Source organism: Zalophus californianus, chromosome 11 (genome assembly GCF_009762305.2).
Source record: "Zalophus californianus isolate mZalCal1 chromosome 11, mZalCal1.pri.v2, whole genome shotgun sequence".
Lineage (NCBI taxonomy): Eukaryota > Metazoa > Chordata > Mammalia > Carnivora > Otariidae > Zalophus > Zalophus californianus.
The window spans coordinates 105,265,131-105,287,727 of NC_045605.1; the positions used below are offsets into that span (position 1 = coordinate 105,265,131).

At 57.9% G+C, this 22,597-nt stretch overlaps 1 protein-coding gene across 4 annotated transcripts; it reads right to left on the reverse strand.

Annotated features, from left to right (window-relative positions):
- Window positions 1–39: 39 nt before the first annotated feature.
- Window positions 40–5,087, reverse strand: RCOR2 (REST corepressor 2). 4 transcript variants are annotated; one of them, XM_027579800.1, is made up of 12 exons: window positions 4,490–5,087; window positions 3,686–3,742; window positions 3,332–3,412; window positions 3,022–3,074; window positions 2,772–2,933; window positions 2,537–2,661; window positions 2,375–2,444; window positions 2,083–2,298; window positions 1,695–1,772; window positions 1,474–1,531; window positions 1,104–1,294; window positions 560–992 (listed from the first exon to the last, which is right to left on the reverse strand). In XM_027579800.1, exons 1-12 carry the CDS (start codon window positions 4,614–4,616, stop codon window positions 678–680), a joined length of 1,533 nt encoding a protein of 510 aa, XP_027435601.1. In that variant the 5' UTR covers window positions 4,617–5,087; the 3' UTR covers window positions 560–677. The 4 variants fall into 4 exon arrangements, with proteins under 4 accessions (XP_027435603.1, XP_027435601.1, XP_027435600.1 ...); XM_027579799.1 differs by having other exon boundaries at window positions 1,104–1,333; XM_027579802.1 differs by lacking the exon at window positions 1,104–1,294 and having other exon boundaries at window positions 40–992.
- Between the last annotated feature and the right edge of the window lie 17,510 nt (window positions 5,088–22,597).

Below are 22,597 nucleotides of genomic sequence, written 5' to 3' on the forward strand. Positions count from 1 at the left end.
CTCCACACCAAAAGAGAGCACTCAGCGAACGTGGAAGATTTTATTTATTTTTTAAAAACATTGAAAAATAAACCCATGTCTGCATATGTTCCCAGCCCTCCTTTCTCTAAGCTTTCGGGCTGTGGGTACAGTGGGCACCCCCAGAGCTCCTCAGCCCTTCACAGCAGGCTCCAGAAGACCGGAGAGCTGCCCATCCAGTTCTGCCACACTCAGGCCCCGAAGGAACCTCTCTGCCCACCTCCCCCCTCCAGCCCCCTCCCCACCACACCCCAACTTATTGCTAAAAGAAAGGAAAGAGAAAGAACAGCCAAGGCTGTCCTCTCCCCCATCCCCCAAGCTAAGGTCACTACCCCCTCTACACAAAGGGCCAGACCCAAAGGCCAAGCCCCAGCAGACTAGGAGGCAGCCATTCCAGCCCCAGCCAGGAAGAGAAAGGACCCTCAGGTCAGCTCAGAAGGCCCCTGAGCCCCAGCCCCTGGCTGGGGTGGGGGCCGAGAGACTCAGCTGCCAGAAACGTGCAGAGCCCATAGGTCCAGACTGTGCCCACTGGCAGCTCCGGCTTTTTGAAACACCTGGCCAAGAGCTCTAGTCCCTTCTGTCCTCAGTGAAGCCAGAGATATCCAAGGACGGCCAGCAATGCGGTTCTGGAGCCTCCGGTTGGTGGAGGGCCTCAGGGCTCAGAGTGAGGGTGCTGGAGGCTCCAGAGGGGCTCCAATCAGGGTGGGTGGGGGCTGAGGGCCAGGGCGGGCACCGTGGCGGGAGGCAGCCAGAGCAGGGCGGATGAGAGGTGGTGGGGGCTGGTTGGGGGCCAGCCGGGGCTGGAGGAAGCGGCCCTGCTGGAGCGGGGGCGGCTGGCGGAGCAGGGTGGGCGCCGTGGGCAGAGGTGGCCTCAGCAGCGGGGGTGGCTGGGACAGCGACGTGGGAGGCGGAGGCGGCGGTGGCACAGGGGGTAGCGATCGGGGCACAGATGTCGAGACGGAGGTGATCTGCACCTGACAGGAGAGAAGAGGGAAGCCAGGCTCAAGCACGTCCGCGCCCCCACCGAAGAATGGAGGCGGCTCAGCTCCTCACTCCCCTGAAGGGCTTCTCTCACCCCTTCTCACCTCATCGTCTTCCTCTAGGGCCGGGGCTGGCAAGGCGGCCCCTCTCCTGGCCTCCTCCATGGGGACTGGGGCTCCGGGGGCCCCATCCTGCTCGGCCTCCCATTCCTGCAGCACCTCCTCCAGATTGAAGCGGCGCCGGTAGCTCACAAAGAAGGTCTTCACCTGGGTCAGAGTCTTGTTCCCAATCACCTCTGCAATAGCCCCAAAGTCTTTGCCATACCTACGGATGGCTGCAAGGGTCAAAAGGGCAGCAAAGTGTGAATACCCCTTAGAACTAGTTCCTTCCCTGGCCCTTCCCTTCTGCCCCAGCTCCTTGGAGGGTGGGGAAAGATTCCTGGGGCTCTCCATGCTCCCCCGCCGTCTAACCCACCTTGTACAGCCAAAAGCTGCTCATCCGTGGTCCAGCGGGAGTTGAACTTGGTGTTGGCCTGGAGAGCAGAGGATTTATCCTTTTAGACTCAAAAATTCGGCAACGGAGGGCCCTGCCTCCCCCCCCCCCCACCCCCGCCCAAGCAGAACTCCCCTTTCGGCTCCCCTGGCCGGGGGGCAGGGGGAAAGCCCCTCCTGCACCCACACCTGAAGCCACCTTACCTCAGGGGGACGCAGTGGATCGATGCCCCCCTCTAGCGCTTGGCGGAGGCTGCTATTGGTCTGCTTCATGCTTTGCACCTGAAAAGGCCAAGAAACAACCCATCAAACCCTCCCGCCAGAGAGGCCACCCAGACCAACTCTCGCCACCAACACGGCTTGTGGCCACCCACCATCCAGCTCACTCCTCCCTCCCAACTGGGCCTCTCCCCCTCTCGCAGACCAGACAGGTTTCTTGAAAAGACCTAGTTACCCAGAAGCCTAGAGGATGGGGCAGAGGCAGTCTGGGCACCTGCACCACTCCCCTTACACCTCGGCTGTCTCCAAAATGTAGTTCCTGGGCTGCCCGCTGCCCTGTCCCACACGGTCCCTTCTTTTCTCAGGCCCCCACCTGGCGCTTGAGGGAGATGAGCTGAGAGTCAAGGCCTCGAAGCGTGAGGTTGGCAAGATCTGGGCTTCCTGACACAGCCGTGAGGCCCTCAGGGCTCAGGTACATGCCCTTGGGTGGGCGACGCCGGGTTCGCAGTGGGTGGTGGCGGTACTGAGACCCCTGGGCCTCCTTCTTCCCGGGGCCTGGCCGGGTATTCAGGGGCCGAGAGGGCAGAGGCTGCCAGGGAAAGGAGAGGGGTGGGTGGTGCGGAGCCCAGGGCCAGGGCAGGCAGGTAGGCAGGGCCAGACCTCACCTCTCTCTTGGGGTCTCCAGCATCCGGCTCTCCCTCACTCACAGCTCCCCGGCCCTCTTCAAGCTCATCGCTGCTGACACAGAGGCCAGGAAGGCAGTGAGGCAGAGGCCAGGGCCCCCCAGAGCTCAGCGTGCCCTGCCCCTGGGCCCCCAAGGCCCCTACCTGTCTTCTTTGTCCTTTCGGCCCCCCAGCCGCCGAGCCTGTCTGTCCATCACGCTGGTTCGGCTGCGGGTCTTCTTCCATGAGTAGTAATACTTTACCAGGCTGGGAATCAGCTTATCAGGCAGCTGGAAGGGCAATGCCAGAGGCTGGGGCCCACCCAAGACCCTCCGCCCCCAGGCCGGCCCATCAGAACAGGAGGGACTAAGGAGCACTGGCAGGGGTGAAGGGGCTTTACCATCTGCTGGATCCGCTGGAAGCATTTGCCATGGAAGCCAAAAGCCTGTTCGAACAGCACCTTGTCCTCCACGGTCCACTCATCAGGGAACGGGGTGAAGTTGGCCAAGTCGGCCAGGGACTTCTCCACGTCGTGCTTGTGCCACAAGAGCATGCCCAGTGCCTGGCCCGAGAGAGGGAACAACTCGGGCTCAGCTGCCCCCCAGCACTGTCGTGTCCCCATCCCAAATCCCTACGGGGCCAAGGCTCACCTGCTCAATGTTGTAACCATGCTTCTCCTTGGCCATCGCAATGTACTTGTCAACTGTGGAGATGGGAGGGGCCCGGTATTGGAGAAGGGATTACGAGTGCTGACCCAAGCCTGCCCAGACAGAGGCAGGCCCCCCAGGGGCTAGCGCCCCTCCCCCCCCCCCGGGCCCCAAGCCTGAGCCCTAGCGCAGGGGCTAAACCCACACACCTCAGCCTCCAGCCCACTTCTGAGAAGAGCTGGTCACCAACTGGCATGAACCCAAACCCCCAGCTCCCAAGGATGCGAAGGAACCGGGATCCTGCCCCACTCACGCTTGGCATCTGACACACAGTGGTTGGGCGACCACACCAGCATCCCCTTCAGCTCCTTGTTACTGTAGCGGGCAGGGCTCTCTGAAAGACAAGAGCAGAAAAGGGAAGACATTCAGATCAGCCTGGTGCCGCTGGCCTGGAATCATGGCCAGAGGGTGGCAGAGAAGTGGGGCTTGTGAGGTGAGGCCCAGAAGGGAAGGAGGGGCAGAGACCCAGACAGGAAGGCAGAGCAGGAAGGCTAACCAATGCCACGGGCCATCCACCCCCGCCCGCCCAGGGCTCCCCCAGGTGGGGCTCAGGGCCAAGCCATGGGCCCTCCGCTCCCCTCCCTTCGCAGCCTGTCCTGCCACTCACCAGGCTTGCACTCCGGAATGACGGCCTGGTAATTGGTTCCAACGCGGATCATGCTGTCTGTGGAGCCAGGGGAGGCAGTCAGGACTCCAGTGGGGGAGGGGGGGAACAGGAGGATGTGGCGGGGGAGGTGGCTGGCCTGGGGTTCTCCTTCCTGACCACCCAGCGCCCTCACCTTCCAGAAGGCTCACTTTTCCCTGATCTTCCCCTCAGTTACCCTCAGCCACAGAAGAAACTGGAAGATGAGACCCTGCCTAGTCATAGCCCAAGGTGGAGGGGGTGGGGGGGCGGGGTGATGGCGAGGACAAGGGGCCAGTTTAGAGCCCAGGCCAAGCAGAGCCCTTTGTTCTGGCTGGGGGGGGGGGGGGGTGCTGCCCCTAGACCTGGACCATAGCCCTGCAGGGAATCCAAGGCTCCTCCCCACCACATGAGCCTCACAGCTCGGTGTGGAAGTGTCTTTCCAGCCCCTGCCCCAGCCAGCCCTCAGTCCCCTGCAAGGTGGCAAGGTATGACGAGCCCAAACTGTGGCAAGGAGGGCCGCCTGAGTCCTTCAGAGACTGAGGGCAGGGCAGGGCAGGGCAGGGCGGGGGTGGGCAGGACCGCCTCCTCGGCAGCTAGGGGCCCAGGTTCCAGATTCCCCGAGCCGGCAGCCCCCAAGCTTGGGGAAGAAACAAGCCAGAGGCTCCAGTCCTAGGGGGCAGGAACCACGAGTCTAGAACGCCCGTGGTCGGCTACTCTACCCCCGCCCCCCGCCCCGATCGCGTCCCCGCTGCCGGTGCACCTTTAACCCTAGGCCGCCGGGCTCACCGTGCGAGTGCTCCTCCTCACTGCTGTCATCCTCCGAGTGGGGCTGTCCGCCGTTGGGCGCCGTCTTGGCCCGGCTGCGGGACAGGATCCCGGAGCCCGCGCTCGGCTTCTCCATCACCGAGGGCATTACCCCGCCCAGCTGCCCCGGGGGGCGCGGGAGCCTTCGGAGAGCCGCGGTGATTGCCGCGCTCGCCTCGGGTGCCGTGCCCGGCCCCGGCCTGGAGAGGTCGCCACTGAGGCTACGAGAGGCAGGAGGTCAGCGTGGCCAGGGTCCGGCGGGGCGGGAGCCCTGCGGACAGCTCAGCGCTCTCCGCGACCCCCACGGGCGAGGGCGTCAGAAAAGTTTGTGCAGAAGTGGGGTACGCGGGGGGTGAGCGCAAGGTCCGGTGCGGCTGGAGCGCGCTCGCTCTGGACGCTCCACGGGATTGGGGCTCCCCCGGAGAAGTCGGGGCACCCTGCCTTCGGGGCGCCCCGGAGCCCCAACGCCCTCCCGCCCACGCAGTTGAGCGGGCGGGCGCTGCGGCGCAGATGGCGCCCCCCGCGGGCTGCACGCCTCTCGGCTGCACCGGGATGCCCCAGTCCCCGGGCGGGGACCCCTGTCCCGACCAGACCCCTGCCTGCGACGGCAGGCGGCGGGGCCCCGGCGGTGGCGGTGGCGACGGCGGCGGCGGCGGCGGCGGCGGCGGCGGCGGCGGCGGCGGGACGGCGCGCACGGCGCGTCGCGCTGGGCAGAGTTGCCGGGAGGCGGGCGGAGCGCAGCCGCGGGCGCCGCCTCGCACCCTCCCCGGCGCGCTCGCTCTCCCCGCCGCGCTCGGGCTGCTGCTCGCTCGCCCGCTCTCCGCCGCCGCTCGCTCCTCGCGCACACAATGAAGCTGCTGGCAGGGAAGTAGTGCCGGCTGCGGCCTCAGCACCCCTCCCCCAGCCGATGCCTCCGCCAGCTGAACATCTGGCCCTGGGGTGGGAGGGAGGGCCCGGGGGGCGGGGCCTGGGGGCCGGGGCTAGACCTCCAGGGGGTGGGGTCAGGACCAGGGTGGAGAGCGCTTCCCTCTGCGGGCCCCCGGGGGCTCCGTGACTTGCCCCCGGGGGGAGACCCCCGCTGCCCCCAAGGAGTAGCCGGGGGTCAGCTCCACCCACGCGCACACCAGCCCCGCACACCAGTGGGCTCGGGTTACTGCCGCCTGCCCCGGGGGCCCTGAGGCCGCCTGCCCGCCAGCTCGGGTGGAGCCCAGCTTTTCCTTCCATTTCCCTTCCTGCCAAGGAACTCCCCGCCCCCCCCTTCCGCAAGGGGGACCCCCTCCCTCTTGCGCCCTTGGGGGCCAGAACGGATGGGAGGCCGGACAGGCGAGGAATGAATTCCTCCAAGAGCTAGCTACTGGGCCCAAGCCTAGCTTCTGGTGCATCTGTGGGTTCCCAGGGGTCACCTCAGTTCCCTTTAACTGCTGCAGAATGCACCCCAAAACAGTGGCATAAGGGGCTGAGGGTTGGGGAGTGGGAGGTGTAGGGGAAGGTCTGGACTGCAGGGAGTGGGAGGAGCCGGGTCTCCTCCCCACTGGGTTCACTGTCACCCCAGCTGGGAGCAGCATCCCCCTCCCCCAGGACAAGCGCGGGCAGAGTGACAGACCGGGAAGCGGGTAGAGCGGCACAGACGGAGATGGGGGAGGGGGTGGGCAGAGACTTTCAAAGCCAGACCCAGCCACCCTGCCAGGCACACAAAGAGCCAGCGCACACACCGGCGGCGGCTCTGAGCCTGCGAGCTGCGCCCGTGCCTGTCCCCGCCGCCCGGGGCACGTGCTGCCGCGCACACAGGCCGGAGCCCCCGCCTGCCGCCCCTCCCACCCGGAGCCCCAGATTCCTAGACACGCCTCCACCCGGGCACACCCCGCTGTGCCCAGACCGAGCCGAGCCTGCGCTAGCACCCTCCTCTCCCTTCCCTTCCTCGGCCACTCTGTAATCAGATTCCTAAATTTAGAAGCAACCCGGGGCCCAGCCAGGGATCCCCGCCCCCACCCGCTGCCTGCGGCCAGCCGGCCGGGGTCCTGCGGTCGGGCCACGACCCGGCTGGGGGCCGCCTGGTCCTGGGGGCTCCTGTGGGCGGCCGGGCAAGTCAGGCACGACCCCACCCGACTGCGGTGCTGTCGGGCCACATGGGGCCACCCAGCCCGCGGCCACGTTGCCCGCCACACCTCGGGCCAGACCTACAGAGTCTTTTTCCTCCTCTTAAATCATGGATTGGGCACCAGGCCCCAGGGTGGGGAGCTCTGGACAAAGGAGGAGAATGAATGGGCCAAGGGCAGGTCTGACCTAAGGGGGTCTGCTTCAAGATGAAAAGAGGCTCCCAGCCTGACCCCTCCTGAGTGGCAAGGTGCCACCTCGCGGTGCCTAGCACCTCCACTCTCCTCCTGGCTGGCAGGCAGCCAGCCCTGTGCACAGCCCTCTCATATGATGGGAGTCTTCCATCTTGCCCACACCGGACCCCCAGTTAGGCAGGGCCTCAGTTGGGCCCCCTATCCGCCCCCCCCCCACCTTTGCCTTCCTTCTGGGCTAATACCTAGCTAGGGTACAGGGCCCAGACCCTCACCCCCAGGCCTCAGCATCATGCTTATTTTGGCCTCCTTCCTCTAGGGTTGCCCCAGGTACCCCCAAGCCACTGGCGTCCGTCCCTTCTCTCAAGCCTCCCTCCCTGCCCCCACCCCCCTAAGAATCTCTTTCTGCTCCCACTTCTCCCTAGAGCCTGGAGCTCAGGGCCAGAGAAAAGATTCTGCTCTGGAGGTTAGGGGCAAGGAGGGGAGGTTTATTCCGTGGAGTTGCGCGGGGCGGGGCGGGGGGGGATGGGGGGGGTTTCTCTAGGCCCTGGTGTGATGAAACCTCCGCCTAGGAGGTGGGACATGACAAGGGAGAGCTATCCGAGGAGTTTTGGGGGCAACTGTGGGGGCCACAGCACCCAGAGAGGAGGCATGTTCCTAGTGAGCAACTCCCTCCCTAAGGGGCAATGGCGCAGGGTTAAGAGGGGGAGGGGCAAGGCCCCACCCTCCCACCTGCTGCCTCTGCCCCCTCCCCAGCTGGCCCCCTCTTTTGTGCAAAGCCACACAAAGGACAAGGGGCCCCGGCCGGCCCGGCCATCTGCTCCCAGCCGCCTGAGGGCTCTTAAAGAGACAGCACCCCCTCCCTGCCGCCCGGGGGCTGCGGGGCGGGCTGGAGCCGCTGCTCCACCGGACCTGATCTCCGTGGAACCCCAAATTCCACCCGCTTTCCCCCCCGGCTCCCCCAGCCTCCAGGTCAGGAATCATCCTCCCCCCACCCCAGGCCCAGGCCGCAGAGGTGCCACGTGGCCCGGAACCTGGGGGTGTGGGAGGGGAGGGACGGAGAGGCAGCCGGGGGACCAGCCCCTCCTCTCCTCCAGCCCTTAGGCGGCGGAGGGGCCGGCAAAGCTCGGTAGCGCGGCCCGAGAACTGGGGTCCCTCACCTCCCTGAGGCCACCTCTGAGCTTCGTGAGAGCCGCTGGTCTGTGGGAATCACCTCCCCGCCATCTTCACTGAGCTCCCACTCACCCTTCCTCAGGGAGGAAGACAGCGCCTCTTTTTGAGGGCTGAAGGCCAGGACGCAGCCCATTGCTGCGCAGCGACCCCATGAACCGGGCACCTTTATTTCCTGCATTTCCCAGTTGGAGAAACTGAGGCCTCGCTCAGCCCCGGCCCCCACCCCCACCCCCACCCCCACCCCACGGGCCTCCGAAAAGCCATCGGCCCTGTCTGAAGCCTGCCTTCCACTCCTAGGCCAGATAAGACTCCTCACCCCTGAGATCCCCAGGGAAGCCAGACTGAATCCCAGCTTGGTGCTTCTGCCGCACTGCTGAGGGATACAAGTTTACATTATTTGTGTGATTGTTTATTTCCTGTCTGTCTCCCTGCTGGGCTGCGGGCAGGGATTGTGTCCACCGTGTTCACTGTGTCCTCAGCGCCTCGCATACAGCAGGCACACAATATTTGCTGAATGAATAAGTGCCGGGAGCCCCCCAAAAGCGTCCTCCTCCCTGGGCTCCTCGGTCCTCTGCCTGTTGGGCATCTTGCCCCCTCCCTCCTCGAGGTGAGGCAGAAGGGACAAAGGTTGAACAGGGATGCTGGGAGAGAAAAGGAGGGTGACCTTGAGAGAGCCACCGGGCCTCCCCTCACATCTCCCTCCTCCCAAAGGCGGGGGCAGCTCCAGCCAATCCTGAACCCGCCGCCCTGCCAGACAGACTGGGACTGTCCCGAGCCCTGGCCCAGCAAGGCTGGCCGCTGTGGTGTGGTGCCTGGGACCCCGGCCAGGCCCTCGGTGGCCACAGCCAAGGGGCTAAGCTTGGGGAAGGAGGAAGGCAGGCGGGCGGGCCCTGGGGTGGGGGAGGGAGGTTGGCAGAATCGAAGCCGAAACCTGGCTGAGCTGTTGGGGGAGCTGGGGGGAGGTGCTTCCCTGGACTGGAGGCCTGGGGGGCTGGGGGGGCTGCAGAGAGGGGGAGATGGAGTTGGGGAAATGGAAAAGATGGCCCACAGCATGGAAGGAGCCTTGGGGGGCTCCTTCCCCTCGATCCTGCCCAGACAGGAATCCCATTCCTCTGGCTCCCTAAGCTCCCTGGGGCCCAGGATGCCGGCCTCCCCCTGTCTGGGCCCAGTTCAGAGTCCCCTGCCCTGGCCCACACACTCCCAACCAGGGTTGTGAAATGCTGAGAGAAGGTGACAGAGGTGACAATCCGGTGCTTGGCACTGTCTCTGCACCGTGGCCGGGAGAGGAGGCAGGTAAAGGAGGTGAGGCCAACGCATCTGGAGTGGCGCTGGGGGAGGACAGAGCGCAAGGAGGCAGGAGGTCAGCAAGGAGACCCCAGGCTTCCTGACACCCACGCCGAGGAAATCTGATGCGCTGAGCAAAGCAGGAACTGGGGAGGAAGGGTCAGCAAGACCTTCATTCAGAGAGACACGAGAAGGCGACAGGAGCTCCCTGGACCCTCAAGGGGGCGGCTTCCAGACCCGGGAGCCAGCTCTGTTTCTCCGGAAGCCAGGAAGGGGGGCCTCCCCTTGCCCTCACCTGGGCAACAGCCGGCGCCCTCTGGCGGTGACAGCATGGACCAAGGGGTCCCACCTCAGCCTGCCCACAAATGTCCCCCCAGGAAGGCACCCCGAGGAACCCATTCTCCTGGGCTAAGTGTATGGGATCAAGCCCCCCCACCACCACCACCACCACGGGCCATTTGGAGTTACCGAGCTTTAGATCCAATCCCCAGCAAGGCTCCTTGGCCCAGAGCCACCAGAATCTCCCAGAACAAAGTCAGGTGGAGCAGAAACCCCTAGAGAAATGGCAGAGGAGACAAGAACAGGGAAAGTGTGGCGCCTGGGTGGCTCAGAGGGTTAAGCGTCTGCCTTCGGCTCAGGTCATGATCCTGGGGTCCTGGGACCGAGCCCCACATCGATCTGCTTCTCCCTCTCCCTCTGCCTCTCCCCTGCTCATGCTCTCTCTCTCTCTCTCTCTCTCTTTGAATCTCTGTTTCAAATGAATAAATAAAATCTTAAAAAAAAAAGAACAGGAAAAGCGCAGGAGCAGTGCGGGCTACTGAGCGCAGATCTGGGGTGAGCCCTGGCTCTGCTTCTCCACTCGCTGTGTGGCCTGAGGGGAGATGATTGGCCCCTCCGGGCCTCAGTCTGTCCATCTCTCAAAGAGAACAATAATTCTGGTATCTGATTATTGGGAGGATCCAACATCATCTCAGATGATTACAGACGGACTGTAATTAGAGCCTCCATCAGTGCTGGTTTCCCCCGGAAGTAAGGGTCCTCTCGAGCACCCCTCCAGCAGGACTGGAAATCCCCACTCTGCTTTCTGAAGGGGCCCCTGCTCTGTGGACTGCCTGAAGGCCATTGCCCTCCAGGGCTCCTGGGTCTGACCTCTAAAGCCAAAAACTCTTCCTCTGTGACCTCTGACACCTGACATCCTCCCTTCAGACTCGTCCACCAACCACTCCAGACTCCTGCCTTCAGTCTGATCTCTCTAATTCGTCATGTACGCACAGCTGGATACAGATTTTATCTTTAAGATTTTAAATTATTTTTATTCTTCTTTTTTTTTTTTTTTTTTTTTTTTTTTTTTTTTTAGAAAGAGTGGGGTGGGGGGCAGAGGGAGAGAGAGAATCCTAAGCAGGCTCCATGCCCGGAGTGGAGCCCACACGGGGCTCAATCTCACGACCCCAAGATCGTGACCTGAGCCGAAATCAAGAGTGGGATGCTTAACCGACTGAGCCAGGCAGGCGCCCCAAGATTTTTTTTTATTTTTAAGTAATCTCTACACCCAAAGTGGGGCTCGAACCCACAACCCCAAGATCAAGAGTCCCGTGCTCTTCCAACTGAGCCGGCCAGGCACCCCTCTGGATATAGATCTTAACTTCTGCTCGTATCATGGCCCACTCCTGCTCAATAACCTTCCATGGTTCCTAGTTGCCTTCCAGGCAAAGTTGCAACTTCTCTCCCAGCCCAGGACTCAAGGGCCTTCTAGCTTGTTTCTGATCCAGCCAAGCAGGTCTGCTCACCATCTGCTGAGCCCTATCTGGTGCCCCAGGTGCCCCGTCCACCTTGCAAATGCTGGCCCAGCCCACCTATGTGCATGCCCTATGCCCGGCCCCTCCCTTGAGACCGCTGGCTCCTGCGAGCAAGTTGGCTCTGACCGGGCACATGTAGGGCCCCTGACCTGGCAGCCAGCACCCTTCCTGCCCCCCCCCCCATGCTCCTCCTCCACCACCCCATCTGCTGCATGGCTCTTAGCACACGACCTCGCCTCCCACTTCCAGAAAGAATTGAGGCCACCTGGGAGGAGTCTCCTCCAAGGCCTGCCCCCACACCCAGAGCTTCAGTTCTTTCCCTCTCCCAGATGTACCTGCACCTTCTCTCTTCAAGGCCAACTCCCTCCCAGGCTCCCGCCTCTCCCGCTCCACTAATGTGCTCGCAGTCCCTCCTGAGTCCTTGATCCTCAGGTACCTCTCCTCCCTCATTATTGTCTTGTCCCTCAGAATGTCAACCTGCTTAAGTCCCTAATTCCTAAGACCTCCCACCCCCCGCACACACCACCAGCACACCAACACACACGCACCCCTCCATCTCATGTTTACCTTCGGCTGCCCCTTTCAGCTAAGCCACTGCTGCCTTCTCTCTCTCTCTCTCTCTCTCTCTCTCTCTTAAAGCTGGGCATCTTAAAAGAGTTGTTCAGAGCCTTTATCCTTGTCTTCACCTCCCACTCACTCCCCAACCCACTGCCGTGCCAATTAACCCCCCGCCACTCCGCAGAGACTGTTCTTGCCAAGGTCACCAGGGCTGTTATCTCTAAACGCAAAGACCTTTGGCAGGCACGGTCTCCCACTGGACAGAGAGGGCCATCCCACTCTGGACACGAGCTCCCCGCGGGCTCCCCTCCTGCCTGCCTCCTAACCCTCACTGTTGATGCTTCAGGCACAGTCCACATCCTTAACTTCTGGGCTATGGACTCTCCAGCCTCCATCTCTAGCCCAGACCCCCTTCCCAGGCTCTGGACTGCGATATCCAACCAACTGCCTTCTGGACATCTGCCGTCAGTTATCTCAGGCACCTCGTGCTCATCCTGTCCAAAACAGATCTCAGCCTCTTGACCAGCCATTTGCATGGTCGGCCCCCTCCCACTTCCCTTTCCCACCCTTACCCAAAGTAGAAACGGAGAAGTTGCCCTGCAAGCCCCTCTCTGCTTCACTTCCAAGTCCAGCTGTCTCCAATTTCTCTCAGTCCCCGCCCCTGTGGCCACGCCCCCAACCCCATTACCGAACCATCCTCCCCGCTGGCCTGCTGGCCTCCTTGCCTCCTCTCCTGCTTCCCCTCTAATCTACTCTTTATTCAACAGCCAAGGTGATCTTCCTCAAATCCAATCTGATCAAGTCAGTCCTCTGCCTCTCGTTACCCTTGGCTTAAGTTCCAGCTCCTGAGCATGATGTATCTCCTTCAAAATCTGACCTCCTAGGGCCCCTGGCTGGCTCAGTCGGTGGAGCATGCAACTCTTAATCTCGGGGTTGTAAGGTCAAGTCCCACGTTGGGTGTAGAGATTACTTAAAACTAAAATCTTTCTTCTTTTTTTTTTAAGCTTTTATTTATTTATTTGAGAGGAAGAGAATGAGAGACAGAGAGCACGAGAGGGAAGAGGGTCAGAGGGAGAAGCAGACTCCCCGCTGAGAAGGGAGCCCGATGCGGGACTCGATCCCAGGACTCCAGGATCATGACCTGAGCCGAAGGCAGTCGCTTAACCAACTGAGCCACCCAGGCGCCCAAAAATAAAATCTTAGAAAAAGAAAAATCTGACCTGCTGACATCCATTCCCACTTTGCCTTTCTCTTTTGAGGATCCATACGGTGCTGTTGATCCCCAATGTCAGCCTTTCCCAAGGCCCTGGACACCATGATTGATTGAGAAAGGGGACTAGCAGCCCAATTAGCACATTGCAAATATGGGACAAAGGCCAGGAAGCTGGGCCAGGCGTGTTGGCTGCCATCTTTGATCACCAAGGGAAGCCAACACTGTGGAGGGAAGCCACCACGAAGAGAGGGGAAAAAAAGCTGATTTCCCAGTGACATCGTTGAGCTGCTGGATCAACTCACCTGAAGCCACTGAACCTCTGAAGTTTTAGTCATACGAGTCAATACATTCTCCTGATCGAGTCTGGCTGGTTTCAGTTTTCTGTCACTTGCATCCAGAGCCTCTGAAACAGCACATCGGTCAACACGAGCCCACTGGAACTTATGCTTTAGTCGTGTTCAACGACCTGCAATTCTTTTGGAGTCTTCATATGTGTGGTTCCTCATACCTGACATGCTGCTCTCCTTTTCCTTGTTGACCAATTCTCAGTTTGAGCAAAGTGAAGCTCAGATATCACCTTGTCAAGGACATCTGCCTCCTCCCCATCTCAATACTGATAGCACGCTAATGTCACCACCTACCCGCTTACCGGTCTGTTCTCTCCCTGAGGCTGTGAGCTCAGAGAGGACGGGGCATCTGTCTTACTCACCCGCGCATCCCCAGCTCCTCACCCAGCTCCACGCCAGCCAGCACACTGCCAACAGCTGCTCAGGGAACCAGCTCAGGTCTCCCAAGCACCGCTTCCACAGGGGAGCCCTCCTGACTGCCACAGCCCCTCTCACTCCATAGGTCCTGGGAAATCACTTCTGCCAAATCTCCCCTGATTTTGCTGCTGCTGTGTTGGGAGCTCCTCATAGGCAAAGACTTACAAAACAGTAGGAGCAAGAGCCAGCTTCTTATAATAATACAACAGCCAACTTCTTTGATTACCCGTTATGTGTTCACAGCTAGGTGCCCAGATCCTAGATTAATACAAGTGCGTAGGACGTCTTGGTGGCTCAGTCGTTGGGCGTCTGCCTTCGGCTCGGGTCATGATCCCAGCGTCCTGGGATCGAGCCGCGCATCGGGCTCCCTGCTCGGCGGAAAGCCTGCTTCTCCCTCTCCCACTACCCCTGCTTGTGTTCCCTCTCTCGCTGTGTCTGTCAAATAAATGGATAGAATCTTAAAAAAAAAAAAAAAAAAAAGTGCACAGTAGATGCTCGACAGCAATTGGTTGAATAAATTAGCAAACGAATAAACAAATGAATGCTTATAGCTACCAGCCCCTGTGTGCGAAATGCCTTACCTGGTTTTTCTCACATTCCCCCACAGTAGCCCCATGAGGTAGGTATTCTAGTAATCTTCATTTTTTTTTTAAAGATTTTATTTATTTATTCATGAGAGACGGAGAGAGAGAGAGAGAGAGAAGCAGAGGGAGAAGCAGGCTCCCAAGGAGCAGGGAGCCCGATGCGGGACTCGATCCCAGGATCCCGGGATCATGACCTGAGCCGAAGGCAGATGCTTAACCATCTGAGCCACCCAGGCGCCCCAGTAATCTTCATTTTTTTAAAAGACTTTATATATTTATTTGACACAGAGAGAGCACAAGAAAGGGGAGCGGCAGGCAGAGGGAGAAGGAGAAGCAGGCTCCCCACTAAACAAGGACCCAGACTGGGGGCTCAATCCCAGGACCCTGGGATCATGACCCGAGCCAAAGGCAGACGCCCAACCGACTGAGCCACCCGGGCGCCCCTAGAAATCTTCATTTTACAGGTGAGGAACTGTGGCTTCCGAAGACGCCCTGCCTAAGATCACGCAACTTGCAAGTCCCAGAGCTGGGACTGCCCTCAAGCCAGTGGATGCCAGGGCCCTGTTTTCATATCCCCGTGTCCGCATCCTTTCAGTTAAGATGCATGTGCCTGTTTCTCCTGTAAAGGAGGAATAGCCTTTTAATGGTGGTGTGGAGGTCGGTGGTCACCACTAACAGCTTCACGGTCATCAAGCCCCAGGTGCTCCTCATCTCTCGGCTCTGCCTCGTCCATGCAACAGGTTTCCCCTGATGATCACTGGGCAGCTGCAGTTGCTCCGAGCATCCCACCCTTGGAGGACAATTTCCAGAATAGGAGGGAAGGGTCACAGGGCCAGCGTTTTCTCCTTGGCATCTTTATCAGGGAGAAAACCCTTTTCCAGGCATCCCTGAGCAGGCCCATGCTTCTTAAACCGATCCCTGGCAAAGGATTCCAATGCTTGGATTAGACCAATCGTGTTTGTGCCCCAGCAAAAATGCTACGACATCCAGGGGTCTCCACCCATTACCTGAGCAGAGTTGGGGCTCTGTTAGCAAGGAAGGAGGAGGCTTGGCTGTTGAGTAGAGAGGCAATCTCCCCCGCACCCTACCCCCACTGCCTACCCCGTCCCCCTGACACGGCACCCTCTCTATTACAGCATTCAAATATGTTGGCTGAACTCCAAGCAAAAGGAAGGGGGGCGGATTTTCTTTCCCGGCAGACATGGCCTCTGGACCTGAAGTCATGGCCCCCAGGTACCCACCTTTCCTAAGATGAGAACCACCAAAGAGGGCTGTGGCTCCTGAGGGAAAGCGGGCTCATGGGGCCCAGTGGTGAGTCTGCGGGGACAGATAGCCTGGAACAGGCGGACAAGCGGTGGTTTATGAACTGTTGTAGTTAGATGTATCCAGTCATTCATTCAACAAGTGTTTATTGGCCATTATCTCCTCCTCCTCGAAGTCTGTATTGGTGGGCAGGCTGCCTGGAGATGGCTGATGAGGAGACTCTGCGTCCTGTGCTTCAGCAGAAAGGATGCCAAGAGGGATTAGTAATATCTGCCTTGAGCACAAAATGGGTGGGGGGTAGGGGGAGGCAGAGAGAAGGGAAGAGGCTAGGAAACAGAGTGAATTACGGGCAGAAAGACCTTGGCCCTAAATACAGGGTCCTGGGGTGTTATAGACTGAATTGTGCCTTCCCAAAAATTCATGTGTTGAAGTCCTAATCCCTAGTACCTCAGAATGCGACCTTATTTGGAGATAGGGTCTTTAACAGAAGCAACCAAACTAAAGTGTGGTCCTTAGGGTGGGTCTTAGTTCAATATGACTGATGTCCTTGTAAGAAGGGGACATCTGGACACAGAAAGCCATATAAGGAGAATGCCATGTGAACATGAGGAATGCTAAAGCTTCTGTGAGTCAGAATCTCAGGAGTGATTTCATTGGGTGATTCTGCCTTGGGGTTTCTCACGGGTTTGCCATCAAGATGTTGGCTGGGGCTTCAGTCATCTGAAGTCTTGACTAGTGTGGGACAGCCATCTTCCAAAATGGCTCACTCACTTGGTTAGCAAGTTGGGGCCAGCTGTCGGTGAAAAACCCCAGTTCTCCCCCATAGGGACTTCTCCATGGTGCTGCCTGTGCCTCGTGAAAGCATGGCCGCTGGCTTCCCACCCCATCCTCCCCCACCCTGTGCCCAGCCCCTGACCTGAGGGAGCAATCCTAGAGACTCCGGCAGAAATGTGGTCTCAAGTTTCATCACCTAGTCCTGGGAATTCCACGCCATCCCTTCTACAGTATTTTATTGTCACATAAGTCAGCCGTAGTTACTGTGGGAGGGGACTGGATCAGGGCATGAAGGCCAGGAGGTAAGGATCACTGGGGCCATTTTGCTAGCGGGCTGCCACAGGCTGGACAAGAGCTCTGGTATCATAGAGGGTTCTGGGGGCAAGAGTCATGAAAAGTCTGACAGAGGGAGCTCGGGAAAGATGGAGCCCAAGGAGCATATTTGTTTCCCAGGATTGTTCAAACAAAGTACCCCAAACTGGATGGCTTAAAATAATAGCAAATTAATTTTCTCACAGCTCTGGAGGCCAGAAGTCCAAAGACAAGGTGTTGGGAGGGTTGATTCCTTTTAGAGGCTCTGAGATTGCATCCTTTCCATGATGGCTCCTGGAAATCCTGGGCATTCCTTGGCTTGTAGCCGCATCATTACAATCTCTGCCTGCCTGTCTTCATGCGACCACCTACACTGTGTGTGTCTCAAACCTCTCTCTCCTTTCTCATATAAGGATACCAGTCATTTGGGCACCTGGGTGGCTCAGTCAGTTAAGCGTCTGCCTTCAACTCAGGTCATGATCCCAGGGTCCTGGGACTGAGCCCCGCATTGGGCTCCCTGCTCCGCGGGAAGCCTGCTTCTCCCTCTCCCACTCCCCCTGCTTGTGTTCCCTTTCTCACTGTGTCTCTCTCTGTCAAATAAATAAATAAAATCTTTAAAAAAAAAAAAAAAAGGGTACCAGGCATTGGATTTAGAGCCAACCCTAAATCCAGGGTGACCTCATTCTGAGGCCCCTAACCTAATTACACCTGCAACAACCCTATTTCCAAATAAGGTCACATGCACAGGTACCAGGCATTGGGCTTAAACATATCTTTGGGGGGCACCTGTGTAGCTCAGTCGGTTAAGTGTCTGCCTTCGGCTCAGGTCATGATCCCAGAGTTCCAGGAGCGAGTCCCAAGTTGGGCTCCCTGCTCACTGGGGAGTCTGCTTCTCCCTCTGACCCTCCCGCCCTTGTGCTCTCTCTCTCTCAAATAAATAAAAATCTTAAAAAAAAAAACATGTATTTTGGGGGACACTATTCAACCCATTACAGGAGGCATCTCTATGGAGGGGCTGGTTGAGGCCGTGACCTACTGTTGCCATCTCCTTTGGCTCGGGTGTCACCTCTAGGGAGCCTGCTGCCTTTCCTTTGTGCCCCCCATCACCTGAGCCCACTACCTTCACTGCCACCATTATCCCTGAGCACATACGCCACGTCAGGCACCAAGCTGGGCCCTAGGGGTACAGCAGTTAGGGTTGCCAATTTAGTATATAAAAATATGGGACACCTGGAGGGGAGAGATGAAAACAAAAAATACAGGCCCCCCAGGGAAATCTGAATCTGAGATAGCGAGTTGAAGTTTATCCCCTGTATTGTGTTTGGCAACCGTAATGGTGGTGGAAGAGAGAAGCGCAGCCCTTCGCTACAGGAAACCCACGGTCTTATGGGGAGCTGGTGACAGCGAGGGGCCCCGATGCTGTGAGAAGGAGAACAGGCATGAGGAGACCCCCAAGGAAGGGTGCTCAGGCTATGCCAGTAAGAGTGAGAGAAGGCTTCTAATAGCTAATCTAGGACCTTAAGGGTGAGGACCAAAGATGGTTTCTGGTGAAGGGAGCAGCAGGGCCAGAGTCTTGGCAAAGAGAGGGGACCCCGGCCAGGTGGGCAGGGGCCAAACATGCAGCCCCCTGAAACCCCTAATGGAGGCTGGGACCTCAGAAGGCTTCACTGGCCTGACCAGATGTGCATTTTAGAAACGGGGGGCTGCGTGGTATCACAAAGGCCAAGGAAAGAACGGTGTTTCAAGGAAGAAGGAGGGAATAACAGGTGTCGCAGGGAGGTCCAGGAAGATAGGGACTGAGGCCTGTCCATCGGCAAACAGCTGGAAGCATCGGGGAGAGACTTCCGCGGGGCGGTAGGAATAGAAGACTACCTGCTAAGGAAGAGCCTTGAGGAGGGAGCAGTGTGAGAAGCAAGAAGGTGGAGATAAGGGAGGCCATTTTTTCCAAAGGTTTTTAAGTAGGGAGAGCATCCTGAAGGCAGGAGGGAGCTGGGTTGAGGAAGGCTGGTGGAGGGAAGGGCTGAGGGAAGGGCGGGACCCTGAGGGGAGGACGCCCAGGGAGGTGTGGCCCTGCAGGAGGCTCAGCTCCCCAGGTGGCAGGAAGGGGAGGGTGGAGGCACATTCAGGTTCTTTTTGGGAAATCCAGGGACTCTCCCCTACCGGGTGATGACGCTCCACAAAGTCGGCCTCGCCCCAGCTGTGCTGTGACCCCCCGGCCCCTGGTGTTGTCTCTCGAGAGACTGTTCCCCAGTACAGAAGGCAAAACAGAGCACACGCAGTCTCCTTGCCTCCACTGGGCAAACGAATAATTAGTTGGGAGCAGTTGAGGGCCACAGGGCAAGGGGCGGGCAAAGCACAGTGTTTCGGGGAGTGGCTGTCTTGGGAGGACCTGGAGGAAGAAGGGTCCTGGACGCAGGCAGGAGGGGTGCAGGGCCTGGGAGAGAGGAGCAGACAGTGGCCCTGTGCAGAGGGGTGTGAGAGGAGAGTGGGAAAGTTGCCCGGGAGTGGCTTATGAGACAGTGTAGACATCCTGGTCTAAAGGGGCAGAGATTTGTCAGGGAGGGCAGGCAGGAAGGGGTAGAAGTGGGGTGGGGAGATGAACTTTTGTACCTTGGGAGGGAATTCCTTTCCTGCCCCAGGCCATGCCAGGTGCCTTCCTGCAGCCCATCTCATTATCTCATTTGATCTCCTGTAATTCTCCCAACCTGCCTGGGAGAACATGAGACTGTGAGGAAAATGATTGCTGTGGGTCGTCTCACTGTAGAAATAAGGAAACTGAGTCTCTGATTCTTTTTTTTTTAAAGATTTTATTTATTTATTTGACAGAGAGAGACACAGCGAGAGAGGGAACACAAGCAGGGGGAGTGGGAGAGGGAGAAGCAGGCTTCCCGCGGAGCAGGGAGCCCGACGTGGGGCTCGATCCCAGGACCCTGGGATCATGACCTGAGCCGAAGGCAGACGCTTAACGACTGAGCCACCCAGGCGCCCCGAGTCTCTGATTCTTGAGGCACCTGACCTAAAGTCACAAAGCTCCTATGTAGCCGAGAGAGAGTTTAAACCCAGGCTGGTCTGACTCCAAAGCAGGCTCAGTCCACCCCCAAAGGAAACCAAGGAAGCCCCTAGCAAAGAAGAGCCCATAATCAGGGGGAAGGATACTGATGTAGGGCAGGGATAAGGCATCGGACCTTCTCAGGCCTCTCAGGGACCCAGATGATGTCACCTGCCCAAGGGACTGCTGGGCTCACCTCCCAGGCTTTGTCAGGTGTCCAGCAAATTCCAGCAGCCAGGGGGAGGGCAGACCCAAGAGTGAGGAGTGGTAGAAGAGACAGGGCACAAGGCAATCATGATGGCAGGTATCTGTTCCCCAAAACAGCTGACCTGAAGTTCAAAGTGGGTCAGGAGACAAGGGAAGCGGAAACAGGGTGGGGACTGCTCTGGAGTGGGGGTTGAGCCCCGATTCCCACCTTGCCCCTCCTCCCTCTGTAAACACCCTGGCCCACTCCTTCATGCTTCCCTGGCTCTGCAAATACTGTTCCCTCCCCCTGGAACCTCCTTGCCTCCTCCTCCTTCAAGGGCAAGTTCACACGTCCCCTCTTCCCACCTTTTCCACCCTCAGCTCCCTCTTCTGGTCCCCAGAGTACTAGCAAGCAGGTTTTTTTCCCTTCCCTTCCCTTCCCTCCCCTCCCCACCCCTCCCCTCCCTTCCCTTCCCTTCCCTTCTTCCCTCTCTCTCTCTCTTTCTTTCTTTCTTTCTTCTTCTCTTTCTTTCTTTCTTTCTTTCTTTCTTTCTTTCTTTCTTTCTTTCTTTCTTTCTTTCTTTTCTTTCTTTCTTTCTTTCTTCTTTTCTTCTTTCTTTCTTTCTTTTTCTTTCTTTCTTTCTTTCTTTCTTTCTTTCTTTCTTTCTTTCTTTCTTTCTTTCTTTCTTTCTCTTTCTTTCTTTCTTTCTTCTTTCTTTCTTTCTTTCTTTCTTTCTTTCTTTCTTTCTTTCTTTCTTTCTTTTCTTTCTTTCTTTCTTTCTTCTTTCTTCTTTCTTTCTTTTTTCTTTCTTTCTTTCTTTCTTTCTTTCTTTCTTTCTCTTCTTTCTTTTCTTTCTTTCTTTCTTTCTTTCTTTTTCTTTCTCTTTTCTTTCTAGTTTTTTAGTAATCTCTACACCCAATGTGGGGCTGGAACTCATGACCCTGAGATCAAGAGTCACATGCTTTTCAGAGAGCCAGCCAGGCGCCCCTAGCAAGCAGATTTTCTGACCGAGGAATAGGGTGCAGGCTGAAAGATTCATTCATGCCAGTCTACCTACATTCCTCTGCAGTATCGTCCAGCTTGAAATACCATCACATGCTGGCTGCGCTGAAATCTGTGTCTCCTGCCTGGACTTCTCCCCGCTGAGTTCCAGACTCTGATCACTCCACATCTCTATGTGAACGTCCAAAAGACATCTCAAACCTGACATAGTCAAAACCGAATTCCTGATCTTTCCCAGCTCCGCCCTCATCTTGCTCCTTCCAAAGTTGCCTGTGTTTCTGTTGAAGACTCTCCACTTTTCCCGTAGCACAAGCTAAAAACCTTGAAAGGGGGGCACCTGGGTGGCTCAGTTGGTTAAGCATCTGCCTTCGGCTCAGGTCATGATCCCAGGGTCCTGGGATTCAGCCCCAGGTTGGGCTCCTTACTCAGTGGGAAGCCTGCTTCTCCCTCTTCCTCTGCCCACCCTACCCCCCCACCTCATGCCCTCTCTCTCGCTCTCAAATAAATAAAATCTTTATTTATTGACTTGAGACACCGAGATAGACAGAGAGAGAGCACGAGCAGGGGGAGAGGCAGAGGGAGAAGGACAAGCAGGCTCCCCGCCGAGCCAGGAGCCCGATATGGGGCTCAATCCCAGGACCCTGGGATCACGACCCGAGCCAAAGGCAGATGTCCAACCATCTGAGCCACCCAGGTGCCCCTATAAATAAAATCTTTAAAAAACAAACAAAAAACCTTGAAAAGTATCTTACTCTTCTCTTTCCCTCACATCCCACACCCAGGCCACCGGCAAGGCCTATTGGTTCTACCTTCGATACACACCAGGCCCTGACTGCTTCTCCCACTTCCAGTGCTGTCCACCTGCTACAAGCTTCATTGCTCTCACCTTGACTGGAGCAGTGGCCTCTGCAAAGGCCCTCCTGTGACCTTGCCCCTACACTCTCTTCCCAACCCAGCAGTCGGGTGGTCCTATGAGCACAAAAGCCACTCCATGGCTCCTCCACTCAGACCCTCCAGTGGTGTCCCAGCTCCCTCTAGTCCCAAAGTCTTTCAAAACCTCTAAGCCCTAGGGCACCTGGCTGGCTCAGTTGGTAGAGCATGTGACTCTTGATCTCAGGGTTGTGAGTTCAAGCCCCATGTTGGGGGGGGCGGAGCTTACTTAAAAAACAAAACAAAAACCTCAAACATTCCAATCATGTTCCTGCATGGGGGGTTTTGCACTAGCTGTACCCCCAGCCTGGAAGGCCCTCAGGTATCCATGACTTGCTCCCTTCGCTCCTTCAGATCTTGATACAAATGTTACCTCATGTTTGCCTTCCCTGAGTACCCTAGTTAAAGCACTAAGTCCTGACCTTTCCTATCCTCCTTCCCTGCTTTATTTTCTTCCATAAAAACGGTATCATCTACCTTTTTATAGATTTTACCTGTTTAGTTTATTATCTACCTCCTCCTTTTAGCAGACAAGTTCTGTGAGGGCAGTACGTTTTCTGTTTGTTATGGTTGTTTTCTTTGCCGCGGGGGGCATTGCCTAGCCTATGGTGGCTATTTGCTTGAGCGCCCGTTTTGGGGCCACTACTGCACTGAGCACTGAGGGTGGGATCATGAGCCAAACCTGACGAAGTCTATGAAGCTTAAGTCTTGGGCAGTGGTTGTCTCATTTTCCCAAGTATGACTCTCCTTGGGGCGCTCTCAGGAGACTGGCTCCACCCCGGGAGATCGATCCTGAGGTCGGGCGCAGGGGTGTGCACGGGGCACACAGCTCCCCAGGGACTGGTCTGCTCGGACGGACTGGACGCCTGAGACCTCATTTCCACAGCACCACCCACTCTCCATTAAACAATTGTTC